Below are 19,743 nucleotides of genomic sequence, written 5' to 3'. Positions count from 1 at the left end.
GTAACCCGTTCCCACGGTAGTCGGTTCAACGTAACCGGAACGGACCTGGATTTTTATCCGGCCAAGGACTGTCAACTCAGCATAATTCTGCCCCTACAACAACAACATTAATTGTGTCATGGGGTAGTTACTGTGTAGAAGATGGAAGGCAAATATTGAACTGTAAAATCTTAAACAGTGAATTTGAGAACTCTTCTGATATTAATGGCTGAGATCTTAAAGTTCTATTCAAGGAAATTGTGGAAATACAATTGGACATCTATATTTAACGTAGATTGTCAATATCGGACTACTGAAGGACACAGTTCCTTTCTCCTTCTTTCTTTTATCAAATCCTTGAACGCGGATCAAGCGGACCATTTTTCGCTGATTAAGCTAGAGTATGTAGTGGTGTATTTCGGAAGATTTGCAGGTATTCAGAAGATTTTACTGCCTCAGAATTTGCCTAGGTAAAAATAAGACGATAACTCCTGAGGTAGTTAAGGGCTTCTGGCGATTCCGATGTCCATCAAAAGGAATGCGTCAACGCGAACGGCAATAGGTAGTTGACAGTTCTTGGTCGAATGTAAATATTGGTCCAATCGGGTTCGGTCAAGTCAGTTACATAAAATCAGCAGTTCTTGTTGTTGTAGTGGCAGAAAACATTCCTGAAGAAATTTCGACGGTTGTTGCCAAGTTGACAGTACTTGCCTGCATAAAAATCCGTGTTCGTTCCAGTTACTTAGATCCGAATGTCGTGTGAACGGACGTAAAATCGACAGTCCTTGGAAGCGCCTTCGTGGTTTAGCGAATTCTTCGCAGTTATGAACTTGTTTCTGGGAGGATTGTATAACACTTACAACAAAGTGTTCAAATAAAGGAAAATATTTCCAGAACTTTTCCTGTGGACAGGCGACACAAAGTTTAAGGAAAAAGAACAGTAGATATCCGTCCTTTTTGATCAATCCTCTCAACAGTTTTCTGAATTGGTTAGAAACAAAGCTGTAGGTAGAGTACCAGTTAGGTATTAGGAAAAAAAAAATACCACTTCTTAGGTCGTGTATATAAAATCTTAATATTTTATAAAACATATAATGGCCAATATGTACATACATATATTACACTTTGTTCTGAAACGATGTCAGCTACAGCAAAAACTTAACTTTACATCAGATTCACAAGTCAAAACGGACAGATATTTTTGTGATTAGAAAAACATTTTTATGTACAAATCAGTAATTTTAAACTTCTTTTCTCTGCTGTATATATATTTTGTAAATCATTATTAAATTAGCCTTTAGCAATGGACAACACGACTGAAGAATATCGTACACAATGGAAACACCATTTTTTTGATCACATGAAATCGAAATTACAAGTAAGCGGCAAGGGCAGTTAACGGTAGTATCAATATTTATTCATGCTCAAACTTTCAGCCAAGTACCGGACAGACATGCCAGGAACATACGAGTCACATGAGCAAATTGCCCGAATTTGAGAGCTTCAAACAACAACGCCGGCATGCACAGCGCTCCAGCGGTGGGGATGCAGATCGAGCGCTCTACGATATGCATTTTCCCGGTCATAGCAGTCAGGCCGACAGTTATCGCGGTAATAGTTACAACGACAACGGCAACTTTAATCGTCACTACCAGCCCAAATCGAAACAAGCGCCTGCATTACCTTCGTCTAGTAACGCTAATTCACACAAAATGCATGGCATGGATACCAATGTGTATTTATATGAAACTGATTCCAATATGGGCGGCGTTGGACCAGGTTCCGAGGAAAGTAATAAATCACAGAAGTCTTCAAAAACTGTGGTTAGCAAAAAGAGTTCACAAGACTTACGCAAGATGGTGAAATCGCAATGTAAGCTACACGAAGTGATTGATGAGACTTTGAAACAAATGTGTACCACCGAACCGTTTACTTACTCTGAGAGTGTCAATGCTAGCACGAAGGAACAGACGGCACAAATGGGTTTGCAGAAAACACCGGGTTCGTGCAAGCGTTGCACCGATAAAGTGTATACACGTTCAAGCCAAAAAGATGTGATGACTGAAATGTCCAAAGGTGATTTTCTTGAATGCCGCTCAGGCGATACGTTAACTATATCGGTGGATGATGTTGTGAACTCGAAAGTTATTAATCCGATGATACGTAAATTGCAACGCATGTATCTGAACAACTTGCGCGAAGAGATGTCACTGATGGAAGATTTGGAACGTTTGCCACATAAAGTAAATGAAGTTTACAAAGCCACCATATTCAAACAGAAAGAATAAGACGCTGTTCGGTAATGTTACTTGAAGAAAGTTTCTTGTGGAGAATGCGTGAAATGGGCGTTGTGCATTTTAAATACATTTATTTTTTTATAAACACAATTCATCAACGCATTTTTTCGAATAAATATCATTCCTGATTATCGCACCAAACTGTATATTTTCGATTTCAATTAACTGCAAACAAAACAAAAACTTTATATTTAACTGTTTTAACCACTTCTGTAAAGCTCCTTGCAGTTGTTCAAAAATTCTACCATCATATTGTAGGCGTCTTCGTCGAGTTCCGGATCATCTTCGGCAAATAAAATGGACTATAAGATAAAAGCAAAATATGAAACTTACATACTTTAGTAGTCTTTCTCTAATAAATACCTCTTTGGCATCGATAACATCGCTTCCCATTGGCTTGCCAATGATTTCCACCCAGCTGCCGCTACGTCCACCGGTTGAATCATGCAGTTTTACGCGAATTTTTTGTTTGTCCGTCGACATGCCCACAAGATTTGTACCGGCTTCCTCTTCGATGCGCAGGAATATGCTCACATTTTGGCCATTGAATTTCCGTAGCATGCCACCATTTACAAATGTACGCCCCTCAAAAGACGGTGCCATTTTTAATAACTTTTGTGGAAAATTAAGTAAATTAAACAGTTAAGAATAATAAAATGGAATTGCAAAAATTCCGCCAAACGATGACAGTGGACGCTAAATCAGCTGTTAGAAGTGTTGTAAGGCGTAATACGATGTTTGTAGACTAAAATATTTTGTTATTTCTTTCAGCACAACTTTTATACAAGTATTGCGTTTAATTGAAATGCACGTTGCATAAAATATTTTTATACTTTATATAGTTAGTTTTGGAAATATAAAACCATCTTTATAGTGCTTTCAATAAAAATTTACCGTTCTAATACTAATTGCTTTTGAAACTATGGCAACTTTCCAATACCAATCGGAAATTTTATTTTCCAATTGGACCAGCAACCCTGACATTTAATTTTTTTCGCGGCAACCCGGTAAATGTACAAAAATCAATCGAGGCAAATCAAATTCTGCTACTGCTGCCAAAATTTTCAATTTGAAAAAATTCTAAATAAAAATTCTTTGCAAAATTTGCTCATCTTTATTAAATTAATTCCCTTACACATCATGCTAAGATCTTGCAACATAAAGTCGAGTTTTTAATTGAAAAATTTGTGAAAAGTGAAGAGATTAAAAAAAAAAAAAATTAATATAGAAAAGTGTATGGAAAAACCGTCAAGTCGCTTTTGTGTTCATTTTTTCACACCGCCCATCTACCACCGCAAAAAAACAACATCAACTTAATATTGCTACAATTCTAACAACATCGTCGTCGCCGTCAACGTTTTCCGGGCAGCATAAACAATACAATTGGAGTATTTAAATTTATTCATTAACACAGCAAAATTGAACGGACCATTGATTTTTCTCAGTTGTTTCAGCATACTGCTGGAATTTTTAGCGTTTGGAAGTAGTAGTGCGACAAAGAGCTGCTAAAATGAGTAGGTTAACTTATTAAAAATGTACATTAGAATTAAATATGTTTTTATTTTTTAATTCATTTATTTTATACGCTTTTATGTCAAGGACAAAAATGCCTGTCATCATGATGGTTAGGAACGATTTGTTTTGACTATATTTTTTCTTTTAATATGTACATATATTTTTTGTTTACACACTATTTGGTATGTGTTGCGATGTCGTCATCGCCGACAATGCCGCAGGCGCACAACAACAAATAATATCCTTAAATTCGTATAGGAAGCATGGGGTAGGATATTAATGGAGTGCCGTGACTCTAGACTTTAGAAGTCCTTGCTTGTTTAAAAATGCATTAATTGACTTAATTTCGTTACGCATGTAAGATATATTCTAGTATTTTAATTGTGGCATAAATAGAAATTAATATTGATTTTTAGTTTGGTGAACGTGCATATATAAAATATTTATGAATAAATACATGCATACACTTAATTATTATAATGTCACTAAGATTTTTTTAATTGTTTTACTCCTAATATTTATTTGAATTATAAATGTTTAGTTTCTAGTTTTTTTTAAATAAATACATATATATAATATTTTTTTTTTTTAATTTAAAAAGCGTTACACTCTGCAGAGACCTCTAAATCTAGTCCACAATTTTATTATTTATTCCTTTTTTGTAACAGGTGAAGAGGAGAACGATAAAGTCACTTTGGATCTCTCGCGGAAGCAATTGAAGAAAGTGCCAAAACAGGATGATGCCCAAAATGTGCGTGTACTCAAACTGGACGAGAATGAGCTGCAGAAGATCGACAACATCGACTCCTATTTGAAAATTGAAGTTGTAAGTGCGCTAACAGTAATAAAAACTACAGTAAAATTAAAAAAAAAAACGTTATTATATCACATTACAGCTTTCACTTAGTAAAAACCAGCTGCTACGCATGTATGGCGTCTGTCGTTTACACTGTCTGCGCGAACTAAATCTCTCGTTCAATGGCATACTCTCCATTGAGGGCTTAAAAGATTGCATACATCTGAGGCATTTGAATTTGGAGGGCAACAACATAAAAACCATTGAGCATTTAAATAATAATATTAAATTAGAATATTTAAATTTGGCTGAGAATAGTATAGGCAGTATATCGGATATATCGTTTTTGAAGAATTTAAAGGTATGAAAATCATATAAAAACTTATTTAAAGAAAAATAAAAATAATTTGAAAAAAATAATAATTTTTACTGCTTTTCAGGAATTATATCTGCAAGGCAACCGCTTAACGCATCTCCGACAATGTGATAAATATTTACCCGTATCCTTGGAAATTTTAACCTTAGCAAAAAATTCTATTAGCGATTTAAATGAGATCTGCACGCTGTCTAATTTGTCAAATTTGCATAGTCTAACGTTGAGTGAGAACCCATGTATTATGATGACTGGCAACGCCGAGTATGTTTTGCTTATATTTGAAAATTTTGCTGCATATTTTAATACTACTTACCACACATTTCTTACAGCGGCTTCGATCATCGTCCTTTCGTGTTGAATTGGTGTATGAGCTTAAAAGTGATTGATGGCTTTGTAGTAGATCCCATAGAGAGGTATTTATATCGATAGATATTGAAAAATATATATATTTATTGCTCTCAAATTCAATTGCAGCCTCAAAGCAGAATGGCTCTACAGTCAGGGGCGTGGGCGACAATTTCGCATTGGTGAACAAGCTCCTTTGGCTAAATATTTAAGTTCGGTTTGTCCACTTATTGGCAAAGCTTTGGAGAATGAGAATGAACGCAAATTACGTTTGATACTTAGCAAAGCTCAACAGCACCAACGACAGTTGCAAGAGGAAATCTCAGAGAATTCAAATGCGTCGAGCAATAATTCACCTTCTTCGTGTAGACGAAAGACCAGCAGTCGCATACAATCACCGAGATGTAAGAAAATATGCACATTTAATTAATTGTAGTTTCGGTGCAACCGTAGCTGACGTTTTTTCTTGTTTTTTGTTTCGTTGTACCTCACATTTTAATTTCGCCTCTAATTTATTTTTAGTTTCACGTTTAAGTGGGCGTCAAGGCTCACCTGACTCAATGGTGAATAGCTATCATGGCAACACTTCAAGTGAAACGAGTAAGTAATTGGATTTGGAATAAAAATTCTGTAATTTTCAATTTCTTGCGTAAACAATTTTCTTTCAGTTACGAACAATATAAATCATACCACACCGATGACCACTTCTTTGATAGAGAATATTAAACATGATTCGTTGTTAATGTCACAAAGCACATGTGATAGCTCAACAACCGGCGGTGGCAGTAATATGAATACACGCACGAATAATTCGCAGGAATCTACGCCTCGCACGATAACGCCAAATCCATATAACGGTTAGTGTGATTAAAATTTGTTGGTTAGGAAATGATATTTTTAGGTTAGGAGATGATATTTTTATAAGAAAATAATATTTTTAGCTTAGAAAATGATATTTTTATACTTGGAAATGATATACATAGCTTATAATATGATATTTTTGGGTTAGATATCGTTAACTTAACTATCATAAGCTAATTGTGACGCTATTCGTATGAAATTTTTAGGTTAAGTATCGCTAATTTATCGAACATAAAATAATTTGGTTGCTATTGCCTCAAACTAACGGTATTTTTCTATATTACAGATCAAAATTATACCAATATGCCCGTTAACGTTGGAGGTCCTTTGGCTGCCGCCTCCAAAATGGTGCCCGTACCAGAGGCACTCATGAGTCCAGATGTTTGTCCCGCCGCTGTGGCGCAACGCGTCACCGTCAACGCAATCAATACGCAAATGCAAAATTCGAAAACACACAAAAACAAAGGTGATTTCCGTTTGCTGTCTATTTTTTATATTTTTCATTTCGGCATAAGAGATTTTTGTATATTGTATTTTTTTTACAAATTTTTTGTTGTACAACTGTCATTTATTGTTTGTAAATATGAGAGTCATCGATATTGAAATCGTTTTAGATAACAAACTCAATTCACCAAAGATGCGCAGTCCGCACTTGAAACGCAATACAGAACGCTATAGTCCCAATATGAGTCCACGACGGGGCAGTAGCACTTCGAATATGACACAGCAACATAACAATGTAACGAACTTGAATCGCGCCGTGGCCGCGCATGCGCAGGCGCAAGTGGATAATCAAATGAAGTCGCGTCTAACGGGCAATACGATGCATGTGGTGGCGCCGGATACCGGTTCGGGCGGCATCAGTTCGGATGACGACAGCGATCACATAAATATTGACAAGCTGAAAACGATACGCAACAAGGCGGCACAGCGGTAATGCTAAATTATTACGCTGCTGAGATTTTGGAAAAATAATTTTTATTTACAATTACAGCACACAACAACAACAGAAAGAGGCAAGTGTGCAACATGCAGAGAATCATGCTACAGAGTCTTCGGCGGTTGTTATACAGAAGATTTGGCGCGGCTATCGTACACGCAAGAAAACCAAGGATATTGCAGAGAAGCTGCTTAAGATACGCACACACGAGTATATTGAGTAAGCAGTGATTGAAACTCGCCACGTTTTGGCTTTCCTTATTAATATTATTTCTTCTGCTCTACTTGCAGCAAACTTACCAAAGACATGGAGCTCACCAAAGCGCAACTGGAGAACGAACGTAAAATACAGCAACTACAAATGCAGGCTATAAATGCGCTGTGGAAGAAGGTCTCCACAATGCAGGGTGGCGCAACAGTTAGTAGCGCCACAACTAGTATGACTGACAGCGCCGCAACTGCTACTGTGGACGGCGGTAGCAATATCAGTGTTTCGACGGAGAGTGGGCGTACCTTAGCGCTGGATAACAGCTCCACCGCCGCGGTGCACGACTTGGCCAAGACGTGTACAATGCTCACCAATCAGGTAAAGTCGTTGTTTATCTCTTCATATAAAACTCTTTTTTTTTATAAAATTCGCGCTGCCAATAGGTGCAACAACTGCAAGGCTCCATGCGTGACATACTCAACTGCCTAACGTTATTCTGCAACTTGCCACAGGAGAATGTCAAGAAATTGCTTTCAGCCGGCGTAGCCGACGCACTGGCCACCAATGAGAAACGTGATTGCGCTGCTACGCAAACTGAAATCATCGCTGTGCACACACCACAAATTGAGAATCAAAGTAATTTTCCATTCTCAAAAATACGCCCATCAACATTGCCGCTGGACAAGCAGAAATGTGGCGCTGGCGCTGGTGGTTTGGGAAATACAAATCAACAGCAGACTATATCAACGAGCGTTGGTTGTGGCATGCAAACGCAACCATACCAACACTTGCAGCATGAACAAATCACCGAAGTTGCTGAGCCGGCAGAGCAGTTCAATGAGAGCGGCATACAGAGTGAGGACGTGCACAGCGTGGATGAGCAGGCCGATATGTGCGGTGAGAAATCCGATGGTGGCAAGGAATAAGCTGCAGTTTCTTAATTTTCGAATGTAAAATTTAATTGCGTGAAGTGAATTGGGTGTGTGTATGTGGAAAAAGTGGAAGCTTCTCACAAAGCAAATAGTTTACGTCATGTTATCTGCGCAAAAAAGATCTCAGCTACGGAATGTTTCTATTCCTTTTCCACTTTCTATTTTATAAGTGCTATGCTTCTTTGTGATTTTTATACATGAGCAACCTGAATTAGTTTCGGCGTCCACTCTCAGCCTTTGATAGTGTACATTTTGAATTTTACTCTTTTTTTTGGTTCTTTTGTGGTATTTATTTGGTTTAAGCAAAATTTACAATTTTATGTACATAATTTTATGGCTAATGATTTGTTAAAGAATTTTCCAAAATGATAAATGCTAAAACAATACAAACGGAAAATTATTTGTAAAACAAATAATGTTTGTACTCTTTTTTTAATGGAATTTTGCGGATTTAGTAATTTAAATGAAACCAAACATTGAATGTGTGAACACAAGCTTGTTTTAACAGCTGTTATTGTGCAGCAAACAGAAGTGTAGAAATTAAGTTTTTATTTACTTTTTAGTTTAAAAATCACTAAATAACACCAAGTATATGTATTGAACGAGAATTCAATGTTTATAACTCGATTTGGTTACAACCAAAAGGATTTAAGAGTATAAGTATACCAAAGTTTGTGGCTTCAACGCTTACATGGCTATGTGTACAATGAGATTTTTCGCATACTTTAAAGAATTTACCATTTATAAATATAATTTATGAATTTTAATTTAGTTCTAAATTTAAATTATTTTCATTTGCATTCCATTGCTTTTAATTAAAAGAAAAGTACTATTCGTTGATAAATGTAGTGAATATTTAGCTTGGTCAACGACTCGTTTGTGAAAAGCTTAAGGCGACGTCCACTGAGGAGCACTGAATATGCTTTATAACAATTAAGATTTAAATAAATGCTTTCACTCATACAATTTAGCGAAAAATATTCATTAATACACAAAAAAGTTAGTGCTATGCTTACGAAAATAAAAATGCAAAAACGAAAATAAAAAAATGTAAATTTCGAGCTTTTGCACTTTTTACTGATTTATACACTCTAAGTAACATTTGCATCTTAAACATTGCAGAGTTTGAATAAAAATGCAAATAAAAGCAAAATTTGGAAAAAAATCAACGCAGAAAAACTTTTGTTTCGCTCCTATTTATTACAATACAAAACCTAGAAACCTATTCAATTAACATATTACTGAAATACTTTAGCTCTAAATAGTTTATAACATACATACGTAGTTGCAAAAATAACGCAAATTAGTTGATAGCACAGTAAAGCACTCATTTGTTGACAGTATAATGGCTTAGGTTGCTGCAGGTTACAGCCACAATATGACATTTTTAATCGTCATCACTTGAGTTCTCTTCATCCTCGTCTTCATCACTATCACTATCTTCCTGCGTTTGCGCCGGTCTATTGGGATTTCTCATCAACAAGTCATCACCGTCTGTGTCTTCATCGCTATCCATTTCTACTTGTTCGTGTTCACGTTTTTTACCAAACGCTTTTGGCCATACACCCGCTTTGGTGTATTCCTTTATGTGTTCGGGTGTGAGGATTTTACATATTTCTGCCTTCACTTTGTCACCTTCTTCGATGGGTTCTACCAGCACATAATCGCCACGTTTAACCCAAACATTTTTACGAAACTTATTCGGCATGGATGCTAGGAAATTTTCCGCGTTTGCTTCGGCTGTTTCCACTTCGTGCAGATTATTGCCACGACTACTGACCACACGCACAATTTGTTGCTTCTCGGTGGGCAGCTCGAAATCATCTTCCATCATTTCCTTAAGCACATGTTTGCGGCGTACTACGCGAGACATTTTGTAGCGCTGGTGATTTGTGAAAATAAGCATGTTAATTTGGAGTTGGTGCTTGTAAACAGTAAGCTGTGCGGTGTTTTACTCCGGACACAATAAATATATATTCCACGTACCTTTAGTGTATTCAAGATTTCAACTCGACTCGTTTTCTTATATGTTTCTTTTTTATGCAATGTTGTGCTTGTAAATGCATTTAAAACCAAGTTAATTTGCGAAAATTGCCGCAAAATGCGTGCTTTGGAATTTTTTGTTAACCACGAAAAATTCACTACAATGACAATCAGCTGTTTGCGCATGAGTTGCCAGAGCGTGTGGGAAATTATTTAGCTTCATTAAAACTCGTATTGAAACGATATAGCATATCGGAACGGAAACGTTGGCAGCCCAGAAAGTAACGGGAAATCGTCCATTTGTTGCAGTTTTTCGTCCGGGAGTGCGTGTTTTAATTCGCAAATTTTTATTTGTAAGTTATAGTGTTTAAAAGTGTGTAAATATTAAAAAAATAGTGAAAAGTAGTGAAAGTGAAGTGCGTGTAATGAAAATTATATGAAATTCCGATTCGTGATTAGGTTTTAAGCGTTTAAATTGTGTTTGTAAATTTGACTCTTACGGCGTTACTTCCGCAGCCATTTTCAAATCATTCGGTCGCGTCGGGAATGTAGTTCGTTTGTATAAAAAGTTTGGTTAATTCGCGTTAAATATTCGTGTGTGTGTGTAATGCGTCGGGAAACAAGTTCGTTTGTATAATTTGGTTAATTCTGCGTTTAATTCGCGTTAAATATTCGTGTGTGTGTGTGTGTTAAAAATATGGACACAATTAAAATGCGTCGTTGGAGCCCTACGTTCTTGCTTACATACATATGTATGTGTTGGCGTAAAGGTTAGTGAAATTATATTACAAACATGCTTATGTGCCTATTTACATGTGTATAACCCAACATAGAAGTTGTAGATGTAGGAACTGCAAGTGGTCAGCAGCCATATTTAGAATTCCATTGCAGCAAATCTGTTCTAACGTACTTAAATTATTGAATGCGTGTGTCAAAAACTGACTATTGCTGCATTACTTAATATACATACACATACAGAAGAATGCAAATATTTTATATTTCGTTACCATGCACTGCAGTACGATTATGTTACTATGAAAGTATCTTCTCTTCTGACTGTTTTTACGAAATTTATTTCTCTTTTTTTTTAGAAGTAATCTATTATAAAGCGTTATCGGTAATAATGACTGGTGTTATTGATTTCTTCATTTATAGTTTGTTAAATATTGCAAATAAATATAATACGACTTATAGAACCATCTAGTTCTCCAGTAATAAGCACATAATAAATAGACAGAAAGCAAATTTTTACTATGTCGGTAGAATATAAAATGGAGCAATAACAATAAGCATATATTATTAAGTATTGAATTTAAATCCGACTTCCATTCCTCATTTTTCACATTTTTTCACTACTTGCTTTGGAAATTTTGCCATTCACACGAAATTCACTACAATGTCAATCAGCTGTTTCTGTGCTGCCAGAGCGTATAAAAAATGTATTGAGCTGAAAATGTAAATATATTTGTATGGATGTGTGTGCATACATATACACATGCAGAAACAATATTGAATTTCGGAACGGAAATATAGTTGGCAACGCTGCATGCAGCAGGAAACGGTTCATTCATGAATATTTCCTTCCTTAAATATATTTTGGCAGTACATATGGAAATTAAATTAAAAATTTTAAATTATATTTTAAAAGTGAATAATACATTTAAAGTTATGTTATAATATTATCGAAATATTTAATATAGAAATAAATATAAGAAATTTTATTTGGGACTACGTTTTATGCGTATAAATAAATATTGTAAATTTAGCTTTACTTCGGAATCTTCTTCTTGAAATCATATTCCTATAGGAAATCAGTTAAAACTGGTAAATTTGTGTGCGCAAAAAATTGTAAAATTTTTTATTTAAATTTCGAGCGAAAACCCATTCGTAGAAATATATTTTTTTCTAGGTTTGTATGACTGTCAGTGATATCTGTGCCAAATGTCATGATTTTGCACCACGATAATACACTGTCCCATATCGCATTTTTTCTTCGTAAATTTTTCGCCAAATTTTCAACGACCGTTTTCGCTTGATTTAGCTCGGTGTGACTTCTGGCTGGTTATTCAGCAAAGTGAAATGACCGTTCCGGGGAAACCGTTTTGGGTCAATTCCAGACATTAAACGTCTTTTTGGGCAAAGGGGTATTACTTTGAGGGGGATGACATATGTATGTACATAGATTTTGAAAAATAAATAAACAATTTTAAAATTATGAACAAAGTCTTACTATTTTTTGTTCATAGTAGTATTTAGTGGAAAATGTTTTTAAATAACCACGATTATTACATTTTCATTATTTTACTATTATTTTAGTAACAGTGTGACGGAGTACTACAAGTATTAAAATGAGATATGCTTTGAAAGATTTTTACATAATTATTTATTAGGTTTTTAGAGACAGCTTAAGACTTTAAGAAAATTTCATAGGGGGGAAATCTTGCTTGAATAAGAAAAAATATACTATGTTTTCTATATTTTTCAAAATTATACTTACAAAAAGTTAAATATTAAATAATTGACTGGGTCCAAACTCAATAAATTCAAAGTTTCTTCTGCATTACCTACATATGTATATGTATAAGCCGTAGTAAAAAACTTTTTTTTCGTAATTCTTTAATTTAAGCGTTTTTATTTAACAATTTCGAATTAAATATTTTCTGTAGTTTAAAAAAAGAACAAAAATAATATTTCTTATATAAACTTAATTTAGTCTAAAGGCTAATCATTATATAAGGCTACTTAGCTAATATTACAATTATAATAAATACAATGCGTAAAAAGCTTTTAGAGCAATATTAATGTATATATGAATGATTTCGTAAAATAATTATATTTCTAACAATTTTGCTCTCATTCTAATAAAAAAATTCGAACTGTGAGACAAATTTTATTTTTTACTCAATCGCAAGATACGTTCCTTAAGGCAGCCTGGTGTCACTTTTGTCGTTTTCACCTTCTTACGTGATTGTGTTTGTATCTGTTTCGACTTGCGTAACCTAAAAAGTGATACATTTGTTTAAAAAATGTTTTTTTTTTTTGTTTTGTGAAATGTACTTACAAGTCGTCATACAATGTGGCTATCTCCTTCTTCCATATGTCCTTAAAGTCATTCGTGAAATTGGTCCAATACTCAAAGAACTGATCGGGTGTGCATTGCTCCAGCGCACGTGATTTGGGGGTAAAATGATAGAAACGCATTGTCTCGATGAAGGTCGAACGTGATTCATCCAAGTCTTTGTTGAGCTTATCAATCGTTTTGGTTGCGCTCTCTATAAACTCTTCCATTTTCGACTTAAACGGCTCCAAAGTGTTGGGGGTTGAGGCGCTTACAACACGTTCCGTGGTTTTTTGATTAGCTATAATGACGAAAATATTTATTAAGTTCGCATTAAACATTTTTGTTTCGTTAGTGATATTATTACGTTAAAGTCATTAAAAATATTCTTAAAATGTATTTTATTCTTCTATAACTAATTTTTAACCTCTCATTCTCCACTCACCTTTAAGTTTTTTATGCAGGTCCATTATTTGCTGTTTAACCTCATCGAAATCCACTTGTGCAGCACGCTCTACGTCCGAGGGTTCCGGTATAGGTAATATCATTTCTAGCAACTGTACGCCTTCCTTTCGTCGCCTACTTATATAGGTACGCACGATGAAGTGCAGTAACGTTGTATGTGACTCTTTCGACTTGACGTCTTTGAGTTTGCCTAAAATCTCCAATGTAAAACCGTCCGCTTGTCCTCTCTGTCGATTGCCACCGTTCATATAGTTTCCCAGCGTCAATATTATAGCGAATACATGCTTCAAGTCTTCGCTCTCGATCAGATATTGCGAGAGTTGTGTGACAACCTCTAATTTTCGCGTAATTACCGTGGCGGCCTCTTCGAACTCAGCTTGGAAGACGATGCATGATATGCGCTCCGTAGACATTGAGATCTGTGAGATTTTGAGCAGAAATTGCTCGGGATAGTCTAGCGGTATGTCGCTTTGTGCTGCGTCCTTGATGAGTTCCAATTCCTCGTTTGTTGCTTTAATGTTAATAATCTGCTGCAAAGTTTCCAAACTAACCACCGATGTGTCGACGTGATAGATGGCGTGTTCGATCTCACAGAAGTCAACATGCAGACTCCGGGACACAATACCGACGTTCTGCGAACGTTTACTATCCAGCACCTTCATTGCCTTCACACGTACTACTTTTTTCTCTTTCGGCTTGCTAATGGGCACCACGGCCTGCCTTGAAAAAAGTTCGGTAAATTCGTCGATATTATCGAGATTTGTCTCCTCAATTTCCTGCCAGATTTCTTTGGGTGTTGCTGAGTCGACAGCATCATCTGGTGAGCTACCACTACCGCTGGAGTCTGTGCTGGCTTGTGGTGGTGGCGGTTTAGGTAGTGGTGCGTTCGTAACTATGCGTGTCCAGTAAAGCGGCTTCATAGGTTTGGGTGGGTTAACGGCAGTCTTTCGTAGAGCTGAAAGAAATAAATTCTTGAAGTAATTTAGATTTTCAAATAGCGCATATTTACTACTTACTATTCGTGGTGTGAAACCAAGAGCCTTCCGTTGGATTCGGCAGTGGCGCCGGCGTTGTGGAGGAAGGTGGTTTTGGCGCACCTGGTGGAGGTGGGGGTGGCACAGCTGAAACGTTTAGTGGAGGCAACGCAGGTGGTGGCGGTGGTGGTGGACCGGCTGCTGGAGCTCCGAGCGCTGGTGGTGGTGGTGGCGGCGGTGCCGGTGCATTCATGCCTGGCGGAGGAGGAGGTGGTGGCGGTGGCGGTGCTGTTGATGTTGGCGCTGTTGGAGGTGGCGGCGGCGGTGGCGGCGGTGCCAGTGCTGCATCGAATGGGGGTGGCGGCGGTGGTGGAGGTTTAGGCGCACTCGGCGCTACTTCCGCTTCCGTTTGTATTTCTTGATCACTGGTTTCTTTCGCTTTTACTTTGCATAGGGGACAAGTGGTTGTCGCCGTCACTAATATTTCATCAGTCTGTATTGCTATATCTTGTAGAGATTGCTTGGGAATAACGCCAGTTGGCGCTGCTGTTGGTTTATCAATTTCGTAAATAGTCGCTTCACTAGCATTTAGCAGATCGGTTAGTTCAATGCAGCGCTTAGATGGACGTCGTGTCATTTCGCTAACATTGAGCAGCTCGTTGACCACCGTTTGCACTTCGGTTAGGTTGCCACAGGCAAGCAGCCGCTTGCGGAGATTCTGTTGAAATGTGAGATCACCTGTGGTGGTATCCACTTGTACGCCCTTTGGTATGCGCGGCACTGTGCTGGGTGTACTGCAATGCGGCCAAACGGCTACTGTGTCCAACCGGCCAGGTGTCAGTGGCACAGATGTGGTTGGCGCCTCCGTGTGGGTCCATTGATACATATAATAAGGCTGAAGAAAACGAAAATGAAATTTCAAAAAAGGTTAGTTTTTATAGTAATACTATGCATAACATTTTTACGAAGGTAAGCAACATTAATTCTTTCTAAATTTTCTCATATTTTTTTCTTTATACTAATATATTTGAGGGTTCTTGGATTGCTTTTGTTTAATTTGATTTCATTATACCTATAATGCATGAAATTTTCTCTAAAGTGTCAGATATACTCAATACTAAATTTGATCAGAAAATTTCTGAGCACCACTGTAATTTTTTACCCCTAAAAGTAGTGCCATTAGGAAAGGCTAAACATTGGAATTTCACCAATTTTCATTTAAAAAGTCCTCTTTAATTCTGAATTTTCATTTAAAGCCGGAACAATTGCAAGGAGCGGCACTTGACGAAGAAAAACTTGTTAGCTACTGTAATACGGACGATGCCAAATTTGTTCGAGAGTGGCAAAAATATATCAGCGGAAACTCTCAGTTCTTTTGTGACCTCAAAATTTCTGGCAGTTATATAAACATTTTCCTTAGCTCATGGTGAGGTATCTCACTTTTTGTTTTAGATATACGGTTAACGTCCAAAACCATCCAAACCTCTTAAACACGTTGATCATCCGTCGAGGTAGAGAGCTAAGAACACTTCGAAGCAGTAAGTTACAGCTCAATGTTTTTGAGGTAGTGAAAATAGTCAGTTAGTCAGTCAGTATCAAAACACTGAGATACAAACATCGGAATCAATGAAAGTCCGCGTTATCTCCGATTGATCTCCATATGTCAGCTGTTTGATTTCGATACCAAAAGTTTGTCTGCCGATTTTTTTTAGATTGCTGCAACCATTTCTTTGTTCATCTGTAGATTGGTCTCCATATATCAGCTTTTTGTTTTCGACACCAAATGTATGTCTAGCAATTTTTACCACAAAAAAAAAAATTTAGCAGCGATTTTGCTGGAAATTTTGTGTGTTTCAATGTAATTATGGCTGCGGAATCGTTATGTACAGTGTTTTGGGGAGTCTATTTTGTCGCGATCCAAGTAATTGAGTGACACATAAACGTCGGTAAGGGTCGTGAAATCTTCAAAAACTTGCTATTAGGTATATACGGGCTCAGGGAAGCACTGAACCGATTCAATCATGACATACAGACAGACTATTATCAAAATAAAATTCTCTCCAAATATCAATTATATATCTCACACATTGACCGATATTTTCGTTAAAAAGTCAGCTGCAGGCACTGGACCATATTCGATTCCTAAGGGGTTACTTGGTACCTAAGGACTTCCGTGGTGTTCCTGTAGTCCGACTTCTCTCAATTTTGCACTTTCACATAGAAATATCAGAAGAATGTTATGTAAAAAATTTAGTTGATATCGCTCCAGTAGGTCCCTACATATGGATTCTCACCTCTGCCACGCCTACCGTTCAAATTTGTTTTCGGTTCCTATAAAGCTTTCCCACATAATTTATTGTCTTTGACGCAGTGATTTATTGATTTATAGTTCTTTTAGTATGATTATTTAGATAAATTTGAACACAACAAAGTCTACTACTAATGATTTAATCTTGGGTATAAGATCCGGGAAAAAGTACGGCACAAATTGGAACATTCGTTCATAAGGTCCATTCATTTGTCGTACTTGTAAATAATTTCAAGAAAGTCTATACGAGTATATTTAAAAAAAATAAGTCAACTCATAGTTTTCAATTTAACGTTTTGGTATGAAGAAACATATATTTATATCCAATGTTTCATTTGTTCACATAACGGTAAGCCTAAAACAAAAACCAGATATAGGGTTATATATAAAATGTCAATATTCCGATCCGGGAAAAAGCGAACTTGAGTAAAAATTGAGTCATGAACGGCAAACCCTCCAAACGTAATCGGCCCACTACGCCACGAAACCCTTAAAAGAGATCTCAGAAGTATGTAGGTCCATTCATTTGTCGAATTTTAAGAAGAAGCTCGGTTAAGCATGTAGTAGAGACCTAGGTCTATACGAGTATATGTAAAAATTTCTAATATTACGATCCATAATTCTTCTATATAGTTTTTAGAAGATCCCTTGAAACACGTGGCGTTTTGGTAGATGAAGTGAAGGAATGATATTTTCATCTATTTTTGTAAGATCTTCTACTTAAGAAAGACTTAAAATCATTTAAGGCTTTGAGCGACACTCACAATGTATCATTGGCCTCAAATCTTCCTGTGGAAAATTAAATTCCTAAAAACATAACTGAACTGTGTAAAAGCAAAAAATTTAAAAATTTCATTTCCAACAGTATTGCCTCACATTACCTGGAGTTATGCAATGTACAGCGCTTGTGACAAAAAAATTCGAAAATCACAACCAGGATAAGCCAACAGGGGACAGTGTAAGAATCTGCAATTCAGAAGTGTCGCGCGAAATAAGCAAAAGGGTAGGAGCAAACAACAAAAATAGAGGAAGAAAAAGAAGAAAAATCGAAAAAATTAGCAACATCATACTTACAATTGCACAAAGAGCGCAGCAACAGCCGTCGCGCAAATGAAAGCTGCTGCAAGAGAGAAGCTAGGAAGGGCTTCGAGTATCGGAGAAGCGCATAGCAATTTGCCAAGCCAAATTGTTAATGCCGAGGGGATTGAATATGCAACGGTACAAGGCAAAGGATATTGCGCGCTAACGAATATGAAGCGGGAAATGTGTAGGTGTGTGTGGTGGCGAATATATGTGTCTACAAACATTGTTTATACCCTGCACGGGGTATATTAAGTTTGCCACAATGTTTGTAATATCTAAAAGGAAGCGTTGGAGATCCTATATATATAAATTATCACCGTGACGAGCTGAGCCGATTTAGCCATGCTCGTCTGTCTGCTCGTCAGTATAGATGCAAAGTACTCTCTTATTTTTAAGATTTTGGTCTGAAAATTTGCATACGTTCTTTTTTCCCCAAGACGCTCCTCATTTGTCGGAACTGCCGATATCGAACCACTATAGCATATAGCTGTCATACAAACTGAGCGATCGGAAACAAGTCTTTCTATGGAGAACTCTTTTATTTGTCGAGATATATTCATGAAACTCGACATGAATTATTACTTAGGACAATGGTGTAATCTCTGAAGAAATTGATCTGATCGGACCACTATAGCATATAGCTGTCATACAAACTGAGCGATCAAACTTAAGTCTTTGTATGGAGTACACTTTTATTTGTCAGAATATCTTTACGAAACTCGACACAGGTTATTATCAAAGGCAATGGTGTAATCTATGAACGAATGGATCGGATCGGATTACTATAGTATATAGCTGTCATACAAACTGAAAGATCGGAAACAAGTGCTAGTATGTAAATCTTTTTTATTTGTTAAGATATCTTCATGAAATTCGACATGGGTTATTGCTTATGGCAATGGTGTTATCTCCGAAGAAATTAAACTGATCGGACCACTATAGCATATAGCTGTCATACAAACTGTATCCTCAAAATCATAAAAAAAATATTGGTATACCCTTTTTATGCCATAACAAAGCGCCTACGAAGGGTATTGCAGCTTCGGTGCAATCGTAGTTAACGGTTTTGTTTGTTTTGTTCTTCCTTCCAACATAAATGCTTGTGTATGTGTTGGTATAAACGTAAATGCAGGTGTATATTTGTGTAGCTGCTTGAAGTCATGCAATCTTTTTCAAAGTTAAACGTCACCAAACGTTGATTGGCATAACAAAATGTGTGGGTGTGAGGGGGCGAGGGGAAAAACGCTTGGTATTAAAAGGCTAATAGCTGCTGAGGTGCAAATCTGTACCCACACATATACATTTTTATGTTTATGTGCATGTGAGCGTGTGTGTAGATGTCCTGCCGTTCACCTCCCAATTACAAAATTGCTAATACCGAATCACTAAATACATATGTATGTATGTGTCCATATTCTATGTTGGATATGCCCCGTCACACACACACACACATATATACCGTCCACATCTGTGTTTGTTTACCGCTTTTTGTGGCGCATTTTAGGTTTAACAGCCGCTACATACTCCAACACTTCGCATTGAACACACACTCACACATACAAATGTTTGTATTTACCGTTGCATATGCACATACACACATTCATGCCACAAATGCATGTGGTTG

At 36.7% G+C, this 19,743-nt stretch overlaps 5 protein-coding genes across 10 annotated transcripts in view; 2 read left to right on the top strand and 3 right to left on the bottom strand.

Annotated features, from left to right (window-relative positions):
- The first annotated feature begins 1,188 nt into the window (after positions 1 to 1,188).
- Positions 1,189 to 2,320, top strand: LOC126752033 (uncharacterized). Its single transcript, XM_050462560.1, has 2 exons — positions 1,189 to 1,357; positions 1,416 to 2,320. The coding sequence occupies exons 1-2, from the start codon at positions 1,283 to 1,285 to the stop codon at positions 2,265 to 2,267; spliced, it is 927 nt and encodes a 308-aa protein (XP_050318517.1). The 5' UTR covers positions 1,189 to 1,282; the 3' UTR covers positions 2,268 to 2,320.
- Positions 2,321 to 2,404: 84 nt separating this feature from the next.
- On the bottom strand, positions 2,405 to 2,993 carry LOC126752034 (uncharacterized). The gene is made up of 2 exons (XM_050462562.1): positions 2,640 to 2,993; positions 2,405 to 2,578 (listed from the first exon to the last, which is right to left on the bottom strand). Exons 1-2 carry the CDS (start codon positions 2,877 to 2,879, stop codon positions 2,477 to 2,479), a joined length of 342 nt encoding a protein of 113 aa, XP_050318519.1. The 5' UTR covers positions 2,880 to 2,993; the 3' UTR covers positions 2,405 to 2,476.
- Positions 2,994 to 3,282: 289 nt separating this feature from the next.
- LOC126752063 (uncharacterized) lies at positions 3,283 to 9,417 on the top strand. Its single transcript, XM_050462608.1, has 13 exons — positions 3,283 to 3,790; positions 4,460 to 4,617; positions 4,688 to 4,948; positions 5,028 to 5,224; positions 5,293 to 5,376; positions 5,438 to 5,712; positions 5,831 to 5,908; positions 5,977 to 6,165; positions 6,456 to 6,635; positions 6,784 to 7,102; positions 7,164 to 7,328; positions 7,400 to 7,694; positions 7,760 to 9,417. Exons 1-13 carry the CDS (start codon positions 3,787 to 3,789, stop codon positions 8,240 to 8,242), a joined length of 2,688 nt encoding a protein of 895 aa, XP_050318565.1. The 5' UTR covers positions 3,283 to 3,786; the 3' UTR covers positions 8,243 to 9,417.
- An 11-nt stretch (positions 9,418 to 9,428) lies between these two features.
- On the bottom strand, positions 9,429 to 10,432 carry LOC126752064 (probable RNA-binding protein EIF1AD). Its single transcript, XM_050462609.1, has 2 exons — positions 10,235 to 10,432; positions 9,429 to 10,130 (listed from the first exon to the last, which is right to left on the bottom strand). Exons 1-2 carry the CDS (start codon positions 10,415 to 10,417, stop codon positions 9,636 to 9,638), a joined length of 678 nt encoding a protein of 225 aa, XP_050318566.1. The 5' UTR covers positions 10,418 to 10,432; the 3' UTR covers positions 9,429 to 9,635.
- A 2,428-nt stretch (positions 10,433 to 12,860) lies between these two features.
- The window catches only part of LOC126754034 (protein cappuccino), a 122,498-nt gene continuing 115,615 nt past the window's right edge, over positions 12,861 to 19,743 (bottom strand). For 2 of the 6 annotated variants that reach the window (XM_050465886.1, XM_050465885.1), the window contains exons 8-11: positions 14,771 to 15,623; positions 13,735 to 14,709; positions 13,293 to 13,590; positions 12,864 to 13,230 (exon numbers count right to left, since the gene is read on the bottom strand). In XM_050465886.1, coding sequence (XP_050321843.1) covers positions 13,122 to 13,230; positions 13,293 to 13,590; positions 13,735 to 14,709; positions 14,771 to 15,623 — 2,235 coding nt within the window. In that variant the 3' untranslated portion in view covers positions 12,864 to 13,121. Of the gene's footprint in view, positions 13,231 to 13,292; positions 13,591 to 13,734; positions 14,710 to 14,770; positions 15,624 to 19,743 lie in introns of all 6 variants that reach the window. The other 4 variants (XM_050465888.1, XM_050465889.1, XM_050465884.1 and 1 more) reach the window with 3 other exon arrangements.

Source organism: Bactrocera neohumeralis, chromosome 3 (assembly GCF_024586455.1).
Source record: "Bactrocera neohumeralis isolate Rockhampton chromosome 3, APGP_CSIRO_Bneo_wtdbg2-racon-allhic-juicebox.fasta_v2, whole genome shotgun sequence".
Classification (NCBI taxonomy): Eukaryota; Metazoa; Arthropoda; class Insecta; order Diptera; family Tephritidae; genus Bactrocera; species Bactrocera neohumeralis.
The sequence above is the reverse complement of the archived record's forward strand: the minus strand, read 5'-3'. Positions and strand labels throughout refer to the sequence as shown.